This window comes from Pteropus medius, unplaced genomic scaffold (assembly GCF_902729225.1).
Source record: "Pteropus medius unplaced genomic scaffold, Ma_sr-lr_union100, whole genome shotgun sequence".
Taxonomy (NCBI): Eukaryota; Metazoa; Chordata; class Mammalia; order Chiroptera; family Pteropodidae; genus Pteropus; species Pteropus medius.
Window position 1 is genome coordinate 5756059 of NW_024344374.1, and position 26040 is coordinate 5782098.

At 35.5% G+C, this 26040-nt stretch overlaps 1 protein-coding gene across 5 annotated transcripts in view; it reads right to left on the minus strand.

The window, feature by feature from the left end:
• The window catches only part of ECPAS (Ecm29 proteasome adaptor and scaffold), an 87291-nt gene that overhangs the window by 41529 nt on the left and 19722 nt on the right, over positions 1 to 26040 (minus strand). For all 5 annotated transcript variants that reach the window (XM_039870698.1, XM_039870696.1, XM_039870699.1 and 2 more), the window contains 13 exons: positions 23072 to 23202; positions 18438 to 18554; positions 16767 to 16885; positions 15489 to 15638; positions 12870 to 13038; positions 11671 to 11810; positions 10150 to 10231; positions 7911 to 8030; positions 4790 to 4875; positions 4485 to 4563; positions 2658 to 2707; positions 1563 to 1629; positions 1361 to 1483 (listed from right to left, as the gene is read on the minus strand). In XM_039870698.1, the coding sequence (XP_039726632.1) occupies positions 1361 to 1483; positions 1563 to 1629; positions 2658 to 2707; positions 4485 to 4563; positions 4790 to 4875; positions 7911 to 8030; positions 10150 to 10231; positions 11671 to 11810; positions 12870 to 13038; positions 15489 to 15638; positions 16767 to 16885; positions 18438 to 18554; positions 23072 to 23202 (1433 nt within the window). The remainder of the gene's footprint in view (positions 1 to 1360; positions 1484 to 1562; positions 1630 to 2657; positions 2708 to 4484; positions 4564 to 4789; positions 4876 to 7910; positions 8031 to 10149; positions 10232 to 11670; positions 11811 to 12869; positions 13039 to 15488; positions 15639 to 16766; positions 16886 to 18437; positions 18555 to 23071; positions 23203 to 26040) is intronic.

Consider the following 26040-nt stretch of genomic DNA (forward strand, 5'->3'; position numbering starts at 1 on the left):
TCCCTACAAATATGAAGCAAAATACCCTCCTCAACTGTTCCAGATTAGCTCTAAAGTAAAAACTGACTCCAAGATAAAGTTTCAACTACATAAGTATATTCAGCTAACTTAAATAGATTAATAATGTATGACTACAAAGCTCAATCAGAAAAGCAACTGCAGAATCTATTTGATGTTTAAGCTTTATTCTCATGTACTTTCCCCTTAGGCCATTCCTCCAGTCACAACATGAGTGAGACAGATGACACTAAGAAATAGATGCTGTCCCCCTGTTCATTCAGGTAGTCTTCCTTGAGTTACTTTAAAGAGCAATGGTATTAAGGATAGTCTATGTAATTTAGCGTAGGATCTGGTTGCTTTAAATATAGTCTGAGAAAAGAAAATAAATTACCTTTGACTTGATAATATTGTTACATGATTCGATCTACACAAATATAACCAGTGCCATTCCTCTTCATAAGGTTACTTAGAAAATTTTTCAGTATTCTATTCTATTCTAATGAGCTTGCAAATAAGCCTATAATTCTTTGTCCATGATATATGACCATGAACCATGTACGCCAAGTGATTTAACAATGGGACTCTATATATATAACAAGCTTTCTGAGTGAACATAATTATACTGTCGTATTTTAATAGAAACCAGATACCTTTCTGAACCTTAAATAATTCCCTTAATATAAATGTACTAAATATGCCAGCCAAATCTCAGAAAACACAATTTATATTAATCTCAATAATACTTTTGACATCATTCCCTCTTTTAATCTTCCTCTCTACTCCTAGAAATGGAAGACAAAAAAAACTAAAGCAAATACATAATATATTATTTTATATTGTATATTACATGATGTATAAACATATATATGTGTATATATTCAAAACTCTACATTAAATGCTCATGAAAACCAAATAAAGAATACTAGAAGGAAGATGAGTATGTATGCTGATACTGGCTTACTTACTACAGACTCATTTTGATATATCAAATTTGTCTTTCTTTCTCTCTGCTTTTCTCCCTCAATATTACCTATAGAACTCTACCCACAATGGACCGCAGTACACAGCTACCACTTAAGACAAAACACTTCCAACTTGAAGAATATGACATTAACAACAGTTTTTCAACATGGAAGGCTTTAAACATAAAGTCTCTGTGAATATCACTACTCCTCCTCCCCTAAAATAAGATTTCCATCACAAAGAATTAAAAATACGTATATCATAAATCACAGTCCATGTAAAAGTAAATATTCCTCTTAATTATCAAGATAGTTAAGGAGAAAAGCAATTCAAATTTTGTTCTTAAAAATGTAAAATGCATATACTACCAGCCACTGTAGTTCAGAGTTGACCCTACCTTTATTAAGTATGAAGCCACAAGTGCCTCCATGAGAGTTCTCTGTGCTCCTTCCAAAGTACTGTAAGCTCCAACCATCATAGATAATGCTTCTTGAATAGCAAGTCGAGTCTCAGGCTCTTCCTGTAAAAGATAATAAAAAGTGTTTCCCGCCCTGTTGGGTTTCCAAGTGAGCATCCAAACTTCCCAGGTATTTTCCTACCTTACACAGGGCTTCGAAAAGCTGCTGCACAAGAGCTATATCCTTAGTGAATAAATGGGGCATTCGACTGTAAGAGAATACAAGATCATCATTACTATCATTTCCATGATACGGAAGAAATGAAATTAAACACAAATTTTCCTGAACTTGCATTTTCATCTCTGAACCATGTCAGCATCATTAAATTACCTAACCAGAGGGCAAATATTTTTATAATATTTAATTCATCAGCTGTCTAATCCAAGTAACCCTTGATTAATACATACATTATCTACTCTTTATTACAGTCCATGCATTCAGTTAACATTTCTGATTTTAATATAAAGAAATAGATAATTAAAACCAAACTGCTATTTAAACTAAAGGCTATCGTGATAAGGGGCTTTGTTACTTCATGCCAAAAGAGAAGAGACAAGGTCTGCTGACAACCCTGCACTGTATCAGTTGACCTGGGGTGGCTTTTTTTCTGAGCCCCAAAGATCATTTCCCTGCATAGTACAGGAGAGCAAGACCTAACCTACACAGGTCAAAAGAGAACCTGTGCCAGGGTGGAAGCAGCACCTGGGTTCACCAAAGATGTTGCACCTCTATCTCCCTGCTTTGAAATACAGTAAAGGAAGAGGAAACAAGAAAGAACTGGAAGCAAGAAATCATAATAAGCAAAAGAAAAACATCCATCTTTGGGAACAGGGTCACACAGAATCATAATATAACACTATCGAAAAAGAGAATCATTAGCAAGACCTTGATTATGGGGATTATAAAGACTAGTAGAGTAAGTAGCAATAAGAACACTTAAGGTCAATCAAAAATCTCTGGAATCCAAGAAAATGTAACCCATTATGACACAATCCACTTCAAAATTTCATCGAGACTACCATTTAATATGGTGACATTATCATCAAATCAAATGTAAGTTAAAATGTCTCCCATCATTTTCCTTCTATGAGGAAGACATTTCTAAACAACCTATGGCCATTAAATACATTTCCTTTCAGAATCACAACAAACTTATTCTCCAACCATTATTAAGTGCCATATAATTTTTCTTAGTTTACCAACAGAGTATCTCTCACTGAAAAAGAGTTTACTCACCTGGAGAGTTTTCCAACAGCTGAATATGCCATTGACAGTAGCTTAGGGTCCTTGGAATTAAGAAGAAAAAAAAAGAACAAAAAACAGACAAAACAAAAAACACAGTAAACGGCATAACCTTTTTGCTACAATTACATGCATTATTTTGATCCTTGGTAAACCTGGTATCACTCTGCCTAACTACGCGATATTAGTATCTGAACGAAACAAACAGAAAAAGTCCAAACCCAGAATTCATCACACTACTTAAAGGAAAAACAAAACCTTGCATCCCCAACTCACTCCAAAAAGAAACTGCAGTGGTCATAGACAAAAAGGTTCTCTTAGTTGGTGCTAAGTTCAGGATATAGTTCAACACTGTGTAACCTGCAAACACCAAAATTCATCTTCAACACACTAGGAAAACAGCTTCTTAACTTATTAGAAAATTAACCACTCATCCAACAGACTAAAATCCTCCCTCTTTCACCCAAAATTGCAGTAAGCTAAGGAATGATTCTTTTTAAACTCTGCACTGTAAAAAACGGCTTCCTCTTGTATCTTCCACTATAAAAAATTAAAGGGATCAGAGTCATCAAATGAATGAGGTTGCCTCCTCAAACAGAATTTTACATGGTTTAATGAAAAACAATATTCTGACTACGCAGAACAAAGTAACACTTCTGTAAGTTGAAGGACACAGGATTCACCTTTCCACACATAGATGGTCACTCTCATGGATTCATAACTAGGAAGACATGCAGGTGTCACCTGGAGGTAAGGGGATTAGGGCCCTATGGTTTATCTGGCCTCTCTAACCTATTTTTAAATATATAGATTTCCCTAAAAGCCCCAAAGCATTTTTATTTCTACCAACCATCCAAAGCATCTGACTATGCCATAAAAGTAATCTGAAAGTTTCCCTAGGCCTTAAAATCCATGCAAGCACTATTCAACAGGAAAAGATAGAAGAGCCAGGCCTAACACTGCCCCCAAAGCACAACTGTACAATGAACAGCTTTTCACTAGTAATAACATCTACTAATGTGCCTTCACTGAGCTGAATGATTTACGTGTATTTCTCATTTAATCTTCACAAAACCCAATTAAGTGGTATTATTATTTTCTAATAAAGAATGAAGGTCTAAAGAATTTAAGTAACTCACAGAAGAACAAAACTTGGATTCAAACTCAATTCTAATTCCAAATGGCAAAATCTTAATCATTTTACTCCTGCAAACATGCATTCAAGTTTCACTAAACCTTTGGGAAATAATGTTAACTAGACTTCTTGAAACCTTATTTTTAAGCAAATTCTCTTAAAATACTATAGATGGTGAGAGTGATACGGTAAGGACAAACAGGATTTAAAACTCTACAATCCAAAGAATCTTCATGCTACTTAGCTTAATGAATCAAAAATTTACTGAATGCATGTTTTGATAGAATTCTGAATCAGTAAAATGTCTGCCCCCAAGAATCAATACTGTTTCGCAATATAAGCAAATACAAATATAAATATGGAAATAATAAAATTTAACCAATTCTTTTCACTCCACTTTTGTAGAGTGCTAAAAGTAGAATAAAATGTATTTGCTTTTAAAGATGTTATTTAAAGAAATGATAAGACCCCTCAAGATTCATATCAGTTTTTAACACTTATTTCCCCCAAAAAAGCAAAGGATGGCAGTAATTTCTGGTATCTGTACCACTTCAAGTAAAAAGGTTAAGAAATAATGGAACCATAGCAAACTGTTAACTAAATTAACATGTAGACCAGAAAAGCTTGTAACAGAAAATACTTTAAAATATAAAATGTTAACAAAAGTTAAAAGACAAGTCACTTACTTCTTTATATTCATTGATTAACTTGGTGAGGCCATTCAAAAGCATTGGACCTAATGGCTTAATCTTGATTTCTGGACAACTTTAAAAAAAATAGCACACATACACAAAGCAAGATAAGAATCTCATAATTACATATCTTTTCAGATAATAACTAAAGACATAAGTGAAATAAGTCAAATAACCTATTAAAATCTGAATTTTTTAAAAAATAAGCAAACATGATTTCTCCAGGTAAGATATACTTGAATCATTTGATCACTCCAACAGCTTTGAAACTTTACAGTCAAGTAGCTCCAAAAACTTACGTTATACAAATGTGATGTACAAATTGCAGGGATAATGTTCTTAATTTTGAATTTGTATTTGTACCAAAAAGTCCATCATATACAACCTATGAGAAAGGAACAACTGGTCAATAACATTAATTAATAAGAAAAGCAATTGACTATTCTCAAATATTAGGAGTGAAAAGCACATCTTTGTACTACACCTTGTTCTTCAAAATAAATGCAGTTCTTTTTAATACACACATTTTAGCTGACAAACTTAGGAACCCAATCAGTAGCTCCAATCAATAGTCTGTGGAGTAACAAACACAATGGTTGACCTCACAAGTCTACAAAAACTTGTGAGTCTACCACTAGGAAGTCACAAAGTTCACACTGCAGTGGACCACCATTCTGCCAACAACTCCATATCACACAGAGGACATTAGCAGATAAGATCATTTGAGGGGAATTAGGTTTCTTAATTACATATAGTCATTCGGAAGAAGTTATTTAAAAAAAGCTTCATTCTAAAAGTGTATGGTCAGGGCATAGGTTCTCCATGTGTGGTGTAACCATGTCTAGATGGCAAAAACTCACAGAGTAGATGAAGTCTGGGCAGCACCCAGATGGTTCAGACATTAAACATCAACATCAAGGAAATCTAAACTCAAATGGGAAAGATATAAAAAAAACCTTTTAAAAATTCTCCATACTTTTTCCTAAAACTACTAACAGTGTTCCCATCTTAACAATAACATGTGGCTGGACACAGTACTAAGCATCTGCTCCATAACCAACACTACACAAGGTACTGTGGGATTCAAAAAAGATAAACACTGCTATCAGGGCACTCGAGATCTTCTTGAGGAGTCAAGCATGCACGTTAAAAAGGACATAGGACAATATATAATCAAGTGCTACATTATTTGGCAAAGACTTTTTTTTTAGAAAATTAATGTGATAAAACTATATTATATAGAATAATACACTAAGATAATAGAAGCAAAGAATTAGAGCACTAATGATTTGTGGGGAAAAAAAAAACCCATAGCATACACATTATATGTGAAGAATTATTATGTTAGATGATTTCATATGTTCAAAATTAAGGTATGGAAACATGTGCCTAGTTAAAGGCATTGGTCTTTGGAAAAAAAAGAGGCTCATCTGAATGATACCTTAAAGGAAACTGTGACTGACAGGTCAAGAAGAAAGGGGTAGGGCCAATCATACATGAGAATGGTAACACAATCATTAGAAGTGCGAATATAAATAAAGAATGCTTATGGGAGAGGGACAATGAGTTTGTTTTTAAATGTATAAAATTTTAGCTGGAGACTTATTTTAAAAACAGAAATAACTACAAATAAAGTATACACCTAAAAGATGTCTATGAACATTTTGTCACAAAATTCTACCTGCTTATTATGTAATGTAGTGTTACTACAACCACATTTTCTGAACCGAAATTATCAAGACACTGTCTGGGAAACAGTACTTGGAAAGTAAAACAGAAGAAGCCTTGTAAAAATTTTATGTTTCTGGAGACACAGAACTTGAAATTAGTCCAATTTTTGAGTACCAGATACTAGGAACAAAAGTTTTACATCCAGAAGGAGAAAGCAGCCACTTAAACAAATAAGCCTTAAGAGAGAGAGATGCTAAGGCAAGTCTACGTCCACCATCCAGTGAAAACAAACGAGTGTTCTTACTTTGGGACTGAAAGAGAAGAGGGGCAGGAAATGGGAACATTTCAGACAGAAGGGAGAACACTCAAGGGAATCCTGACACATGAGTAGATGTTAACAAGGCTAAAGCGGGGAGAGGAGCTGTGCCAGACAGAGGGAGCGTCAGCAGTGGATGCAGAACCATGAAAACAGCATATTTAAAGAGCAACACTCTTTGGTTGGAGCATAAGGTAAAGGGCAAAGAGGTTGTGAGAGATGAGACCAGAAGGGAAATAACTGCTAACTTTTCACCATTTACTGAGAACTTCATAACTGAATAACTACTAGCCACTGTGCTCTCAACTTTCTATTATCCCATTCAGTCTTTACAGCATTGCTGCAAGGTAGTTGCTACTACTCCACTCATTTTACAGATTTTTTAAAAAGTTTAAAAAAAAACACGAAAAAAACAGAAAAGCAGAAACAACTCTGAGGCTTATGTAAGATCAAAAGCAAGTAACTAATGACAAAACTACAATGGACCCTTGAACACCGAGGGGGTTAGGGGTGCCAACACCCCACTTCCCCCATATGCAACTGAAAATCCACATGTAACTTCTGACTCCTCAAAAACTGAAGAATACCCTACTGTTGACAGGAAGCCTTATCGATAACATAATCAGTTAATTAATTAACACTTACTCTGTATGTTATATATATTATATACTGTATTCTTACAATAAAGTAAGCTAGAGGAAAAAAATGTTATTAAGAAAATCGTAAGAAAACTACTTACAATATTTACTGAAAAAAAAAAAATGCATGTATAAGTGGCCCCATGCAATTCAAACCTGTTTTGTTTAGGGGTCAACTGCATACTCAAATCTACCTGCCTGAACTGGTTATCACTTAGATAAAAGGCAAGGGCTTTTGTGGAGGGGCTTGTATCCTACATTAACAGAATACAAAGATTTCTAACCACAAAAATAACTCTAGTGGCAACACAGAAAACAGACTGGCTGTGGGCAAGCCTCGAGGCAGGGAAACAAGGCAGAAGACTACTGCAATAACCAAAACAAGACATGGAGAGCCTCAGTTAATATAGCACACTAGGCGTAGGGAAATGAAGACTTAAGAAGCCAGAATCAAGAGGCTTTTGGCCACTGCCTTCATGTGGGATTTTCATTAAGGATGACTCATTTTTCCACTTAAGTTACATCTCTTGTGGAACCATTTTTGGAGAAAAGCCACTCAGAAAAACAATAGTTTGAGAGGGATTATCACCATACATTTAGGATAAATGGTAACCATATACACTATATAGTCTACAATTTAAAATTTTTAATCATTTCTGTAGCTAAATAAAGGAGACAGAAAAAGATACAAAATCTCATTAAACTTTTAGATACATCAACCTACCCCCTGAATATCCATTAATGCAGACATAAAAGGTATAAACAGGCCATTTTTCTCTGGAAAAAACAAATTACCTGAATGTTAGCTGGGAAAGTTTCCGCAGCTTGTCTAGAACGAAGGAGATGTGGAACAATCTTCAACTTGACTCTCGTACTGACTGGGTCCCTTTTCAGCTCTGGCTTCAGAACTGCTCCCTGTCAAAAACACGTTTAATTATAACTCAGCATTTAAAAGTCATTGTGACTGAAAAAGTCATGACAGAGCATCTAAATCAGTAGTCTCTCAAATTTTTGTTTCCAGATTGCTTTACACGCATAAAAATTATTGAAGACTACAAAAAGCTTTTGTTTATACTGGCATACTTATCAATATTCACTATATTGACATTAAAACTGAGAAATTTTTTAAATACTTATTCATTTTAAAATAATATTAAGAAACTCATTACATATTTTCACAAATAACATATTTTTAAGAAAAATATCCACAGTTCCCAGAACAAAAAACTATACTGAGAGAGTAGCACTGTTTGACATTTTCTGTACATCTCTTTACTGTCTACCTTCTGCATTCAATCTGTTGTGATACATTGTTTTGAAGTTGAAGTGTATGAAAACAACCCAACTCACAGGTAAGGGGATGGAAAATCAAGGATGACTTTAGCTTTTTCAAGTAATCGTGGATATTCTTTGATATACGAAAATGTGATAAATAGTTTGTTCAAGGTGAGTTGCCATTTGGACTTGAAACCCTGTCAACGAACTGTTACACATGCTGTTATACTAAATCCCACTGGTCTATCTAAGCACCCTTGTATGCTTCTGTAACATTATTGGTCATTTGGAAAACACTGGTGCACTGAGTTTAAACAACGTTTCATTATAAAAGATAAAAAAAAAAAAACCCCACTAATCCTGTCATTGAAAAGTCAGTATTAACAAACTGTCAAGCTCATTGTGATGAATACAAGTTTCCCAATATCCTAATTTTTGCTTGAAAGCTCAACTTTTATCATTGCCAGTAAATCATGTTGTTTTTTGTCATTTTAGATAACTATCTTCCACTCATCTCAATAACCAGTCTTCCCATCTACTCTTCAGATAAAATGTTTACTGCTTCATCCATGATATTCTTAAGTAAAGCTGAGTTTTAGTCTCTCTCTTTTTTTTTTTAACCATGAGTACTAACAGTGAAGAACAGAGTGACTGCCAGTATTATTTAGTGACACAACTTTGATTAACGCTTGGACTCCAGCAGTCGAACCCAGAATTGCTTTTGTACTATCGGTGCAAATATCAACACCGTAAAAGAAAAAAGCAAATTAATATCTTGCTTTTGTAGACCTCTAAGAGTCTCTCTGTGAATCAATGAGTCCATGAACCACACTCTGAGAACCACTAATCTAATCCAACCCTTTTGTTTTTTACATGAAGAACATGAGGCCAGAGAAGCTCTATGATAAGCCAAATCTCTCCTCCTGGGTACATTTATTATGGGCAGCCCATTCAGGACTGCGATCCCGGGAGGGGCTGCAATTCCCAATTCATTGTTCTTTCTGCTACACACACTCAATTTAATCTAACTGGAACTAACATGATTTTTAAAACAACTGTTTATGGTTTAAAAAGCAAGTGAGCAAACAACAAATAATCCTTGTCTGGGTTTAGACTTGGAACCTTAAACATAGTGAACTTAAACATAACTAATGTTATTAAGCGAACATTTTATTTTGAGGCTTCAGAAGAAGAACCCACCTATTTTTCTAGATTTCAGACCAGGGGTCAACAAGTACAGCCCGTGGGCCAAATCTGACCCACCATCTGTCTTAGTAAAGCCTGTGAGTTAAGAATAGTTTTTATGTTTTCAAAAGATTTTTTTAAAAAGAATAGTATTTCATAATACATAAAAATTATAGGAAATCCAAATTTCGGTATCCACAAAGTTTTACTGACACACAGCCACACTCATTAAGTTATATGTTGCCTAGGACTGCTTTCGTGTTATATCAGACTTGAGTAGTTGCAGATTCACAATCGTAAGGCCAGGAAAGCCTAAAATATTTAGAGAATAAGTTTGTTGATCCCTAATCTAGACAATCATTATTTAAGCACCTGAACTGGAATCACCAGATCAAGTAAACTAAATTACCAGAAGATTGTAATCCACCTAGATTAGCATGGTTTAAAACTAATACTTCCTATAGCACAGGTTCAGCTTAAATCAAAATAACTAGAAAAAAAGTGTTCAAATATATAGAGCAAATGTCAAAAAGTACTTTTTATGATGATGTGAGAATAAACCAAAACCACCTACCTCTTTTGTCTTCAGTGGTATATCTCCAAGGTATACCTTGTACATCTTATTAATGATGGCAGGGTTATTCCAGTCAATCAAGCTACAGAAGGTTTCAACACAGTTTGTTAAAATTATCTTTTTTCTCCCACTTCAATGATTTCAAAAAATCATAGCCCCAATATTTGTTACCAAAAGTTAGAAATACACAAATGAAATGGGCAACTGACACTACAGAAGGAAAGGAAAGGAAAGGGATTAACTCTACCAAAGTTAGTTTTTAAAGAAGAAAAAAAAAAGTCACTTAACCCACCTCAATTCAAAACATCATTGTACCCAATGGCCCAATTTGGTAGCACACAAGAACGCTGGGACTGTATGCCACTCCCAGGGCCAATGCCACAGGGCGGTTCCAACAGAGCAGAGCTATATTACACTTGGTCAAAGAGCCCCGGGGCATGAATCCTCTGTTTAACCACTTAAAAATTCAAAGTTGGTAAGGAGGGTGACAAAAAAACTTTACCCATTAAAGACAGAACCCTAGGAAGCACAAAGCCCATAGCATTTCTCTAATAATTTATCATTCTGTTTCCCAGCATCCCCCTCCTATCTATCAGCACACAACTGCAGTTTTAGGACCTAATTCTATAGAGCGGTCATGCTACCTTTAGTCACTAACATTAATTCCTACTTGAGCTCCACAATAAGATCAATTAGATTATCACATGATTAGTGAGTAGCACCTACCCTCTGCAGTGGCCTCCACTCAGTCATTCTATAAACCTAGCAATAAAACCATCCTGCGTTTGCTTGATTAGCAAGATTTAACCAAACTATCTTCTCTCTGTTTTTTAACATTGGTTCTGCTGTCAAGATAAGCTATATTTGTGCAAACACTAATCATTCCACTGCTTTTGACTTTTTCTATGCCATCTCTTCTTCCATAGCTTATCAATCTGCCTATTCTTTGGATATCCACAATTCCACTATCCTCAAGTTATTATACAATTATAGCTTAGTTATCAGTTGCCTACATTTTTCCTCAGCTGATTGCTACCAACTGATCCTCTAGCTCTACCGCTGTTTCTCTTCTAGAAATACCGTAGGTTTAGAGATTTTTGACAAAACACTTTAGTAAATCAAAGTAAAAACCTAATAGCAGTTAACCATTAGGGATAATTTTCAGTTTCTTCTACTTTTCTTCTTGCCATCTTTCTAGTTTTAGTTTTTTGATTACACATTTGTTGTAAAAATTCAGAAACAAATAATATAGAAATAACATTTTTCTTAACATCAGTTCTAAGTTCATTTACCTAGCCAAAGGTCTCATTGCTTATAGTAATATTCCTAACTCATTGCAGTTTTAAACTACTTCTCCAAACAGCTTTACTTCTTTGTCTTATTATAAATTAGGTATACTTCATAATGTAATAAACTGAATGTTTCATTACAGAAAATCCTAAAAGACAAATACGTGCTGAGTAAGCTTTTAGAAATCCAGCCTCTTTCCAATTTTGAAAGTTTAAAAGAGATGTAGTTCACCTTTGCTTGCTTTTCAATTCTAAGTCTGCTGCCGTTGCCACACTGTGGCGTGTGTCACTAGAAGCAATCACCAGATGGAGAACAGCTTCAAGTTCAGGCACCTGTTCAGCTTCTATGAATTTCACTATACCCAATTTGCACTGCAGATAAAAAGGAAAGGCGAAACAATGATCAGAGAAACAAAGACCACCAACCAAAAATACTGTTTAACATATCAGTATAACCATAACTCAACGATACTCCTCTTCAGCATAGTGCCTGTCACACAGATCATACTCAATAAAGAGTAGCTTCTGTTACTATTTACCCTTCTTTCTTACTTACGTCATGGCTTGAGGGGAAAAAAAAATCTATAAAACATGAAGAAGTAAATCTAATCGAATACAGCCCTCACTGAACAAATCATTCTATAAATTTGTGAGTGGCAAGAATGTCCCAAACTGCCTTTTTCCCCTCTCATGGGAACATTGTTTGGACCAGTGGTCACCTACATCCCCCAGAAAAGAAAAGGATCAAATATTTAGACTGCCATGGAGAGATAAAGGAAGGATTGGAAGACTAACCCATGTTTCTTGAATTCCAAAATAATTACATACTGATCCCATCTGTTCTGGCCTGAGGTGCCTGATGACACAGACACAGTGAGGCCCCTTCTCTGCAGAGCACCAGTCTTTTTTAAAAGCTGCTCAGAGAACATCTGTGCCCTGTTTAAATCCAGAATAAAATTCTTAATGCCAATTTTTAAATTCCCAGGAAGAAACAGATAAGGGAGTCATGCTTTCCCACATATTGTCACTTATGAGTACAGGAGTTTCTCATTTTACATAAAATGTACAGCCTTAAGAAACTGAGTGATGTAGGATAAATTGCATTGTAACTGCCCCAAAGCAGCTAGATAATTATTATACCTATAATGAAAAACTAAAAGAAGTTAAATATATTCAATCTGTAAGTGAGCTGTACTTCATACTTGAAAAATAAAAGCAACGTTAAAAAAACTGAGGCGCTTTCCCCACTCCTCCCTTTCCCCGGGGCTTTAACAGATAAGTGACATGATGAAGAGAACACATTACATCAATCACTCCTTTCAAACATATTGCATCAGAGAGCCTGCATACATGGAATTAGGCTGCAAATGCTTTCATGGACTTCACAGGGGTGGGTGTACACGGTTAAGATGAAAAAACAGTATGTGATACCTGTTCCAATTGTTCAGGTGTCCATGGGTTATCACCAATAACTCTTTTAGCTGCATAAAAGCTCATTCCTGGGGGAGGCTGTGGTATTCCAGAACTTCCCCCACTATTAGAAGAAGAACCCTGTGCTGAAGATGAATTTTGGCGACTCTGGGATTCATTTAACACATATCTGAAAAAGAAATGGAAATTTAACCCCTTTCTGTAAAAACACACACATACATACGCATATATAATACATTCAAGTATATACTTTCTTCATGCAGAATTTTTCTACAAAAATAAACTTAAAAGTAAAATTTCATCATAAAGAAAAATAAAGGTATCTAAAATAGAAAATAACCATCTGCTCGCCTTGGTTACAAATGAATGATAATAGTTATCAACAATGAATGTAAATATTTTGTTCACTCTCAAGCTATAAACAATTGTCCTAAGAGCCACTACTGACCCAATGCATTTTTAGTTTTTAGTTGACAAATGCAAAGAAAGGTTTGTTGATTGGGGGTGGGGGGGTGGTATTGATCTATATCCAAAGCAGAGAATATTTTTATAGTTATTCTCCTTGAATTCTCCTTGAATGCCTTATATCCCTACATTAGAAAACTCACTAAAACCACTTACAACCCAAGCACATAATGTCCCCAAAATGAAAACAAAAGGGCCTAAGGAGGAAAAGAGAATTAGCTTTTCCCATTGTATGGCCAAAGCCCTTTGCAACTATTATTTATTAAATTATCTTTTTTATTTATTTTTAGCTTCTATAGGTTAAAAATAAGATTTCTGGCAAATTCATTTTGACCTAATCAAGCTGGTATTTCTCATCTACAAAATGATTTCTATATAAATGTTAATTCAAGTCCCTTCAAACTCAAAAATTCTATGCTGACAAATTATTAGACTAGATATTAAATTACCCATTGTACAAAAAATTAAAGAAAACACTTGGAGCCCGGTGACATAGTAAATTATTCCACATTTCTTATATGCCATATTCATTCAATTCCTAAATTCACATTTTTAAAAAAAAACTGTTAAGGAATCACTTTATTTTTATATAAATGAGGCAAATTCTCACTAGTAAGAAAAATGTGAGGAATCACTGGCTTGGGTACATTATGTGCTTAAGTCAAATTTGGATTTCAAAGTTCATTTACCAAAGCCATCATTGCCTGCCAATTCTGACTGCCTCCTGATTTAACAAGCATAAAACGAGATTTTCACTTATTTCTAACGTTTATTAACACTGGTGGCAATAAATCAATCATTACTGAACAGCTAACATTGTGCAAAACATCATCCTAAACACAAGATAGAGGAACACCAGGAAGGGTAAGATTGAGTCTCTGACATCTGGAGCCAAGTTGAGACGATAACAACACAACCCAAGTCACAGCATTTGACATGTTATCAGATGACAAAGAAACTGCAGAAAAGTAAAAAATGATATGCCAGAGGTAATGAAAGTAAACAGGTAGGGGTTGTAGGTAGAGAAAATGTATGAAGGCCCAAAAAATAAAGGCACCAAACTAAAGGGATAGGAGGAGAGCAAACTGCAGAGGAAAGAAATCATACAGTGTGAACTCTTGTGTCTGGCTTGAGGAACAGATGATATGGAGCCCCACATGTTAAGCTTATAAGATATATTGAAATTTTTGATTAGGAAAGAAACATAATGAAATCAGTATTGGAGGAAACCATCTCTGGCAGCAGAACCTACAAAATAAGCAGACTTGAAGCAGATGACAACATGGGCACTATGCCAGGGACCAGAGCTAGATTAAACAGCTCTTGACTTCAAGGAGCTCCCAATATAGTAGGGAAGACGGATACGTCAACATTATAATAAAAACACAGTCACAATTGTATATATAGGTGTTTAGTAATACACACAGCTGACATCGCAGCTAATTTGTGATGCTTATTCAAAGTGGTTTTTTGGCTGTTGTTTCTTGTTTTCTTTCAGCACGTCTTTTCTCCTTTTTTGATAGGGAAGCATTTTAAGCAGAGAGAACTGTATTCTCTTAAAACATGAAAGGCAAGGACACATAAGAGTGCCTATAATGACTGGAAAGTAATAGCCCAAGGATTTTAAGGTATGACCTGATAAGATGTGTTTTAAAAATCAGGAAACTCTACGCCAGTGTAGAGTTTTGAAGAAAAGCAGCTGGTGAAGAAGTTGTGACAAGAGCTAAAAAGAGCCAAAACTAGATGGCAGCAAGTGGGAATGGTTCCAGGATACATCAAGGAGGTATTTTTTTAAACTGCTATTGCAGCAATAAGAAAGAAAAAAGCTGAAAGGCAATTTATAATTGAACACCTACAAGACTAAGAGAATCATCATCACAGCACTGGCAGTAAGTAAAGAAGAGGAACTATTCTTATGGGGAATGACTGATTTCAGCTTGGATAGTTGAGCCTAAAATCACAACTCCACACCTACAAGGTCAATAAACAGTGGAGCTGGAGTTTAGAAGAGGTCATGGCTGCAGCAAAAAGAGATCTGCGACAGATCCATTTTCAAATGAAAGCTGAATTACTTAAAGTAGTACTTAACGCCATATAGTAAAAAGCAAGCAAGAACAAGGTTGCTTTGTTTTGTGTTTATCTTTTTCCCCTTACCCGTAAGGCATCAGAAGGACATCCAGCATGAAGTCCAAAAGCAGCTGCACAGTCTTTGGTTTCTCAGCAAGATTAAACGGAGAGGCTGATTTTGATGATTCAACAGGGTATTTCATGTGAAAAAGGGTTGGTATTAAAAGATGCATTAAGCTGAAAAAACAATCACATTTATTGCAACTACTTACAAAACAAGGTTTGTATACATGCAAATAACAGACAAAAATCACATAACAGAAAGTGGAAACTGTAGCAAGGGCCACTCATTTTCAATACCACTAATTTGAAAATCCTAATCTAGGGACTGGCCTAAATTACTTTCATATTGAAAGTTCAGTATATGGAGAGATAATTAGCATTTAGGCAATCTGGCTCATCACCAGAAGCACCGGGGAAAAAAATGTACATAATATAGGCTCGGTGTTAACAGGTTACCACAAGATTATATATTAAACCTTAGGTAAAGTTCAACTTGTAACGTGTCCTTTCAATAATATTTTTTTTCCTTTCCACAGTTAATTAAAATAAAGTTATTCTAAAGTTAAATTAAAAATCAATCATGTCAATATCTGAAATATTAAAATTTCCAGTGTGTGAATTTAACATAGCTTCAGTAATTCTTTCACTGTATATACCTTTTGTGAGTCTTAAAACATGAAAACAATTTCAAATAGTGCTTGTAATGTTTATTGTTACTTGTATGTCTGTATCGCAGTCTTTTTTAAATGTATATGCTCTAAAAAGGTGAACTGAAAACATTTAACTCCATCTTTCCTCAACAACTTCTGCCCTCTTCATGACTTCGCACCACTACATAGCTACAATACAAAACTTGTGGCTAAGATGAGAAATGAAGGATGTTATCTAAATCTTGTCACCTCTCCAATCAATTCCCATATTAATATAAACAAGTGATCTGTTCCTTAAGAAAACTACTCTGAAACTTTATATCCTCCAAGATAGAAATGTTTTGATGAAAAGCATTTTATAACTCTAATTTTTGCAATCACAGAAAATTCGTTGCCTCAAATTGACAAAAAAAAAAAAAAATGCATTTAAATTGAGAAAAATGTTAGCTCCACAATGCTTGATATGCTCACATTAAGAAATTTTTTGATAGTACTGACAAAATAATAATGTATCACAGAAAATTCGATTATTTGTCAGCTGAAAGAGCTCAAGCCTTTATATTTGCTATATTTACCAAATGTGTGGACCTGTTTTTGAATGGCAGCTGTTGACTCTTGTGGATAGGAAACAAGGAAACTGAGAAAAGCATACCTGTCCTGCTGTGGCTGAGGCTTCCCTTCCATCGCAGTGAGGAGCGTGGGGGCCAGTTCACACTGTTTTTCCACCGGTAGGCGTGGATAGCCCATCTTAACATAAATTATAGTAAAATTCTAAGGCAATGAGAGAAAAGCAAGTGAGTGTGAGGGAAATACTCAAGGATTTCAACAAAATCATATGATTGCTAACTCAAACTTATAACAAAGAAGTCGCATCTTCCTTCCACATGTTTATTACACTTTGACCAACAATTATATTTCAGGATGAATTACAGTCCCACTTATTCAAAATGCTTGCTCTAAAATGGGCTTCATGTAGGGAGCAACACCTAATCTAAAACACTCCTGTACACATATATCAAATCACCACATTGTATACTTTAAATATATACAATTTAATTGTCAATTATGTCTCGAAGCTGGGGAAAAAATACTCATATATGCAATTACTTTTCACTGAAAAGAACAAAGTAATTGTTTGACTTATCTAAACATGCATACTACACATTATCATCAGCTCTCCCAATTTGTTGCATTAAGCCTTTCAAGCTAAGAGGAGACCACATGGGAGACCACATATTATCCCAACTGTCTGCTCCTAAAACAACCTTAGCATATTGCAGCACTCTGGTTCCTCACTCTAATAACGACCAATGGGTGATGAACCAAGGGAAGCTGAGTGCTTCTGGTGTGCTTGTACCACTTTAATCCATATGAATGACTAATTTTAAGCAAACCCCATAAATGCATAATATAAAGATTTGCTTTTCTGAAGGATTCTTCACTTTAGAACAGACTTCGTAAGGCTATCCTTTTCCTTAAAACCCAACCTATTTGGCAATTTTAATGGCACACAATGTTCCTATGTGCTTAAAGAAAGGAACATCTATAATGAAGCTATATGTCCAGAGGCACAGACAAGACGTCTGGACCAGTAGGTAGCTCCAAAGGTCTGGAGTCCAGATGTTAGATAAGACCCAAAAGATTCTGCCTCAATGCAAGAAACTATAAGGGCCAAGAAAAAATATCACCTGTCATCAGACAACATTTTTTATGAAGACAATTCGAGAGGAACAATTTTCATGAAGACAATTCAAGAGGAATGTTTCTTACCAGCCTCAGTTTACTCCACTTTTAAAAAAGATATCTTTCTGAGAGTGTATGCGTATACGTATACGTATACACACACACACACACACGCACACGCACACGCACACGCACACGCACACGCACACCAGAGAGATGTTTTAAAAATTCAGCCTTCCTAACTCTTCTTCCATTTTACCCTTTTTTCTTCTGTTATCCTTTATTCATGCCCATGTTATATAACCATTTTCTTTATTCAAACTGGTCTCATATAATCTTTTACTAAGAATCAAATCATTCTTTTATAGATCAAAATATCTGACAAGTCATTTCACCAACATTACTTTGCCAGTATAAACACCCATGCATTATTCTGTTTCTACCACTGCCGTTATGGTAATATTTCCTCTGGATGAGTACTCAGTGGCAAAACAATGTGTCATTTAAAAAAGAAATCGCATACTTCACTTAGAAAAAGGCTACAGTAAAATTCTAAGTTATCAATATGCTAATGACATCTAATAAATGTTATAAAAGAAAACTTACTATAAGTCAGAAAACAGTCCAAGATAACACTCACTGTGACAAAGGAAACTGCAGCAGGGTCCTGGTATTGAACCAATAGTGTCTCTACTGGGAGTTGTATTTTGGGGCGGCTTTTTATGCGCTTATTCAGATGGACCAACAGTTCCATTACCTAAAATACAGAGAAATATGAACTGAAATTATTGACTATCATTTAAAAACAAATTCATTTCTCAGATATCACTTAGTTTGAGGAATAGTAGCTACTTTCTCTTTAAAAATGTAAATTTACATCCCAGAAAGGGAGTATAAAATATCCCCCAAGAATTCATTCGCCAGATTTTACTAGTGAATTTATTTTACGATGTCCTTTAGTTAATCAAAGTTGAGATCCCAGATGGGCTAATACTGAGAGACAGTCTCCCAAAAGACCTGTGAACAAATGACTGAAACACACCATGCTCTGGAATGAACGTTTATGTCTCTCCAAAATTCTTATGTTGAAGCCCTGAACACCAGTGGGATGACTTGGGATATTAATTAGTTTAGATGAGATCATGGGGGTGAAGCTCATGATGGGGTGGGTGGGTGTCCTTCTAAGAGGATAAAGGGATCAGAGTTTTTCTCTCTGCCATGTGGGGACACAGCAAGAAGGCTGCTCTCTATAAACTACGAAGAATTCATGAACAAAGAACCTGACCATGCTGGCCTCGATCTCAGACTTCCAGCCTCCAGAATTGTGAGAAATAAATGTTTGTTGTTTAAGTCATTCAGTCTATAGAGTATTTTGTTATGGCGGCCCAAACTAAGATCACCATGAATACTACCTGTACAAGACACAGGCATACCTCAGATACTGCAGTTCAGTTCCAGACCATCGCATTATGGTGAATATCATAATAAAGCAAGGCAGTAATCATTTTGCCAGTGGAGGGTCTTGCTTTCAATTTGTAAAAAATGCAACATCTGTGAAGTGCAATAAAGTGAGGTATGCCTGTACTATGGGTTTCCAGAAGAAAAAGTATCTGCCAAATCAAGGAGGACTTCAGAGAGGAAGTGACAAGAACACTAAGTCCTGAAGACCAGATAAATTTCCAAGCAGAGAATCAGTTATAAGGTACAGAGGTCTAAAAGAACATGGCGTACTGCACCTGATTGAAACACAGAAAGGTAAGAGTTTTAGAAGCAGGGCTCAGTTATAAAAGGATTCAGGTAAAATGCTGAGGAATTTTCACTTTATTCTGAAGATCTTCTGATTCTACTAAAGAGTTTTAAGGAATAACAACCTTCCCCTACTTTAAGTGGGAAAAGACAGCAGAAATAGAGGTTGACGTCAACAATTCCCATGGGTGGAAAAGAAGATAGAGGCTTATGTCAAATGGCCCCAGTCTTACTATAAAAGTGAGATTATCTTGCTAAGATGGAGCACTGAAAAGCAGACTTGTACATAGCATTTTGCATTCCTTATCTCATTTGATTCTCACAACAACCAGAGAGGTGGTACTTCATTCCACTTTGTCATTCCACTTATAAGTGAGGAAGCAGAGGCTCAAGGAAGTATAAAGTACCTTGCCCAAAGATACTGAGCCAGCAAATGGCTTACTCGAGATGTGACTCCAAGGTCCATATTTTTAACTTTTCAAAAACTGATAGTTAAGCTCAATTCATCTGAAGTGTCAGTGTGAGATGTCCTTGGGATCCCTGATACCTTACAGAGACCTAGAAACTTGCATTACCATGAATTCTTCATCCAAACTTCCCACCTGATCCAGACATGTGATACAGCTGATGATGAGGAAAAGAATCAGGAGGAACCAAGCTAAAGAAAATAGCCCTCTTATGACAATCTAATCTCGGTTGACTGCTAGACAGACTCGATAAAAAATCATTGATGGTGACAGACAATCATGACCACAATTACAGGCATTCTTTTTTATGATAATTTTTTTTATTACTTTAAATGGATTAACTGCTTAATTTTCTTCTACGAATTTTATCACCTTAAATACTAAATTTCCTAAATTTGGTTATTCACCATCGAGAATCTTCTATAAACCCATAAAAATCAAGAAATCAGCTAAACCAGTCCTAGCTAAATAGGTAACAGCTAACTTCTGTCGGTAAGCCTCTAAAATTACCACACTCAGGTATATATTATTTTGGCCATATCAGTTCTCATTACTACTCATTAACTTATATTCATTTATTCATTAATAAACTTTTTAACTGAAGTACAGCACATAGCTAGAGTACACAATTGAGAGTATATGGCTCAATAAATTTTCACAAAAGACAGCTATGTAACCACCACCGGAACCACAAAAGCCCTGTACCCTATCCCCTCCCTACTCATTAACCCCTTTGCCCCAAAGGTTACCACCCCCACCAATTTCTAATACCATTTTTATTTTATTTTTTTTAATTACTGTTAAATTTATTTCTTTTTATTATGGTGACATTGGTTAATGAAATCTAGTAAGTTCCAGGTGTACAATTCAACAGTAAGGCATATATATATTGCATTGTGTGTTCATTGCCCATAGGTAGATTTTTTTCTGTCACCACATATTTGACCCCTTTTACCCCACCTATATCTCTCCTTCCCTTACCCTTGGTAACTAGTCTATTATCCATGTCCATGAGTCTAATACCATTTTTAAATTTACTATATATAAATGGAACATATAGGATGAACTCATGTGTCTGAATATTTTTCGTTCTACATTATATCTGAGATTCATTCATGTTATTGCTCACAGCAATAGTTCGCTTTCATTGCTCTAGTAGGAAAATACAATTTAGCCATTCTCCTCTTGATTGACATTAGATTATTTCCAGTTTGGCCTATTACGAATAGTGCTGCTATGAACATTCTTAGATATGCCTTTTGGTGCATATATATACACAATTCTGTTGTATATAAGCTCAGGATTGGAAATGCTTGGTCATAGACTATGCTCATGATAAGCTTTAGAATATTCCAGTCTCCAAAGTGGCTGTTCTAGTACTGCTTTACACTCCCACCAGCAGTCTAGGAGAGCTCCAGCTGCTCCACATCCTTGTCAACACACAGTACGGGCAGTCTTTAATTGTTAGCTATTCTAATGAGTCTGAATATACAAAGTTAATGATAAAGTAGAATTCTATATAACAACCTTCATTTTCCTTAAAATAGGAAATGCACTCCAATGATGCGTCAGTAGAAATCTAAAACTTTCATTTCTCTTTCATTTAGTTTACCCAGCAAACTTACAGGAGGCATCCTGGTTAAGTCTAACATGCATTATGAAATTGATAGTTAGAAACCCAAAAATTACATAACTGAAAGTCAATACAAATTCTTAGTTGCATCGATTTCAAAATTTCATATATCGAAATTATTTACACATGAGCTTTCTAATAGCTGCCCACTGGAATCCTTGTTTCCTTTCCCTAATGCCTGAATTCATCACTCTTCTTCTCGTGCACAGCATGCATCACTGTGGACCTCTTCAACTCCCTGAGAGCTCAGAACCTCTGCACAGGGCCATCTCCGTCTTCAATCATCTTCCTCATCTCTGTCTGGCTACTTCCAAGACACACACAGAGGTCTCTCTCATGCCCCAGATACATTCTTTCACAGAATCCTATTCCAGCTTAACATTTATTATAGTTTATAACTAGATACTATTTGCCTGATTATTTAATACTCGTCTCATCAACTAGATGTCTCTTTGATCTACCAACATATCCCTAACATCTGGCATATAGAAGGCATTTGGTAAATATTTGTCAAATGAATGACAAGGCCAATGAAGCTAAATAAGTAAGCAGAAATCAACTCATGTAGGGCCTTTAATACCTTGCTATCCTGAGGGTAAGAGAAGGCCACAGAAGAGTTTTAAATAGAATAGTGACATGATCAAAAACATATTTATCTCAGCAAAGCAGTATTAACAGGCATGTCGAATATGTAACTAGAATGCCCTAGAATATGCCCTATCCCTTCTTTCAAACATAACAGACATTCTCAAAGATACTCTTTCGCCACTGAAGCCAAATCAGGATGGGCCTCAGAATCCCTCTCAGGGCAGATCTCCAGGAAGCCACTGCCAATCAATTAGAGTGGCCCAAAAGATGAAACCTGATGCTAGTCCAAATACCTATAACCGGAAGACTAACGAACTATCTAAAAATGAAGGAGGCAAATGTTCCATATAGAATAATTAGGTTAAAAAAGAAAACCCTGATGTGATAGTTATCAAACTTTGGTAACAGTACTTTACAGAATCCTAAAACAGGAGTTATACAACAACACTTTGCTTTTAAAAAATTTATTTTGCTTATTTTTAATTAAGGTTATATGCACAGTCAGTTAATGATTAAAGAATATTTTTGCTCCATTACCACCAAGAATATTTTTGCTCCATTCATATTGGAATCAAAAGCATAGATTTTAGATCAAGTCGTCATATATTTCAGAATAATTATCTCAATTATATCATCTGTATAGGTGGTGTTAAATGCAGCTGTGCTACACACACAAAAGCTACCTTTAAATCACGTAAGCTGGTCCTAGACTTACTCTGCATTTTGAAAGGCCATAATTAAGATGAACCAAGATTTCAATAATGGGAACAGAAAGCTTACTTCTTAATATATACCCATTTATTCACCATTTAATTTCCCCAACTGTCCCAACATGCTTACCTTCTTACGTACTCCTTCCTGGGTGCTAGACAGCTTGAGCAAAACAGGAGGAAGAAATTTAGATATAATATTCTGTAACTGTTCATCGGTTTCAGCATGGCCAAGTCGTAAAAAGACCCGTTCAAGCTGATCTATAATATAAAAAGAAAAAAAGGAGAACTTAGCAAATCAAACACAACCAATACTAATTATTTTCATGGCTTAATCTTTACACTGTCTTATAGATCCTTTAGTCAGAACTTCAACCATAGCTAGCCCTATATGCAGATGATTTTGACACAGCCATGAAACAACACTAAAAACATTTACTAGCTAATTAAACTGTCTTACAGCTGTCCAGGTCATTTAACCTCTGTAAGAGAGGAAAACAAAGCTGAAAATAACAAAATTCTGATACTGGAAAGGATACAAAATTTTTGAAATCTTCTAGACCTAGCTAGAAGAGCAAGGCTGAAAAACTTTAATCAGACACCAAGGATAATATTTAATGAATATATCTTACTGATGAAGTTTCTCCAAAGAAAGAATCACTGCCCATTACTGTACTGGGGTTACATCATCAGAATGTAAGAAACAAATTTAAAACCAAGAAAGCCACAGTGAGAAAAACATGTTAAACACCACAGGGATGCCCTTGCCAAATCCAGACTGTGATCAATTACAGTATGAGCAACCAACACATTGCTTCTGTCTCTTTAACCAATACACTACAGGGGAAGGGAAGGATGAGCGGGCGAGAGGAGAATCTACCCACTGCAAATGACTGGATATTTGATTTCAAGGAATTATTATTAATTTTTTAGGTGCTCTATGGTATTGAAGTTATGTTTGTTTTTTAAAGGTTCTTAGAAAAATTATCAGTCATGTTTAGGTGGCATTCTAGAGGGCTGGAAATGTCCTGGATCTGGATCACGGTTTTCAGTTACATACATTTATAAAAATCCATCAAGCTCTACACTTTCATATTGCCTAATATATCTTTTTTATACTTCAATTTAAATTTTTTTTATTTAAAAGAGTCCTTTTTTCAGAGATAAAGGCTGAAAATATCTACAGGTGTGATAATACAGTTGCTGGGATTTACATCAAATAATCAGAGATGTACTAGAAATTTGCTGAGAGTAGATTTCAAAAGTTCTCATCACAAAAGAAATAGTTTAACGATGTGAAAAAATGTTAATTAGCTTGACTAGTAATCGCCACACTACGAATATGTATATCAATATCATCATGTTGTACACCTTACATATATGCAATAATTTTAAAATATGTAAATAAATAAAAACAAAGCCATAGCCTCATTTACGTCGTCATAAAAATAAAAATAATCAGGGTGCTGGGATGAAGAATGGGGAGAGGCCATATACATGAAACCAAATTGGCCACTAATTAATAATTGTTCAAGCTGTATGATAGTGAATATTTGTGCTTTTCTGTATGCTTTTAAAAATTTCCATTTTATTTTCAAGAAGACACATATATCTTGAAGAGCCTTGAAGCAATGACACTCTAGTAGCAACAAGCACACCCAACACCCAATCTTGGTTTTTAAATACCATTCTCCAATAAAAGGAACCAGGTTCCTTGAAAAAAAAATGGCTGATTCTAGGGCTGAGACAAGGGGAAAAAAGATGAACTTGAAGCATCTTGTACAATAAAGAAAATGGGTCCTGGAACATATCAAAGGGATACAAGAATTGCCCTGAAAGAGCTCCACTATGGACAAATTTGGAACAACTTGAAGAACAGAATAATGGAGTATTGGATAACAACACAAAATACAAAAATACATCTACATGAGTCCATACTGATCTAAATAAATGATTAAATACACTGGGGATAAGAGACAACTCTTTCTTATAGAATTCCAAATAATACATTTAAATGCTTCCCTCTACGGGAGGTAGAGCTTAATTCCTGACTCCATCCCTCCTTCAGGGTAGGCTACAGTTAGTGACTTATTTCCAAAGAACAGCAAAATGTTAACTTTACAATGGAGAAACCAGAAAAATACTATCTTAACCAAGTGATGAAAGTTAAAATCATCAGTGATGTCATATGGATATCATGATCCCTGATAATGATGTGACAAGAAAGGCATCTCACTTCTGTGGTATTCTTTCCAAAATCCACAAGCCCCATCTAACCATGAGTGAAACAAAAGAAAAACTAAAACTGAGAGATATTCTACAGGATATTTGACCAGTACAGCTCAAGACTTTCAAGATCAAGAAAAATAATGAAAGACTAAAAAAAGTCACAGACCAGAGAAGATTGAGGAGGCATGACAACTAAATGTAATGCGGTGCCCTGGATTGTAACCTAGAAAAGAAAGAGAACATTAATGGAAAAAGTGGTGAAATCCAAATACGGTCTCAAGTTTAGCTTTTAAAATTAATAATAAGAGAAGAAAGGAAAGGCAGGCAGGCTGATACTATGAGATTACTAGACCAAATGATTCTATTTCGTAACTGCTGAATGCTGCTGTGAAGAGTTCTTAGGAATAGTGAATGCAATCCACATTTGTAGAAGTTACAGGTAAGGAGGCTCTACCTTAGTGCCGTATAGACTGTAGGCAGTGGAAAGTAGGCAATGGAAACCGCCTACAGATTTTAGCTACAGAAACTGTCCAAGTTCCTTTCGGCCAGAACTGCCATCTTCCAGCAACCCAGCGAAATGACCAACACAAAGGGAAAGAGGAGAGGCAGCTGCTATATGTTCTCTAGGACTTCTAGAAAACAGAGTTGTTCCTTTGGCCACATACATATGAAACTATAAGAAAGGTGATACTGTAGACATCCAAGGAATGAGCGCTGTTCAAAAAGATGCCCCACCAATGTCACCACGGCAAAACTGGAAGAGTCTACAACGTTCCCCAGAGTGCATTTGGCATTGTTATAAACAAACAAGAGCAAGACTCTTGCCAAGAGAGTTGATATACATGTTGAGCAGATTAAGCACTCTAAGAG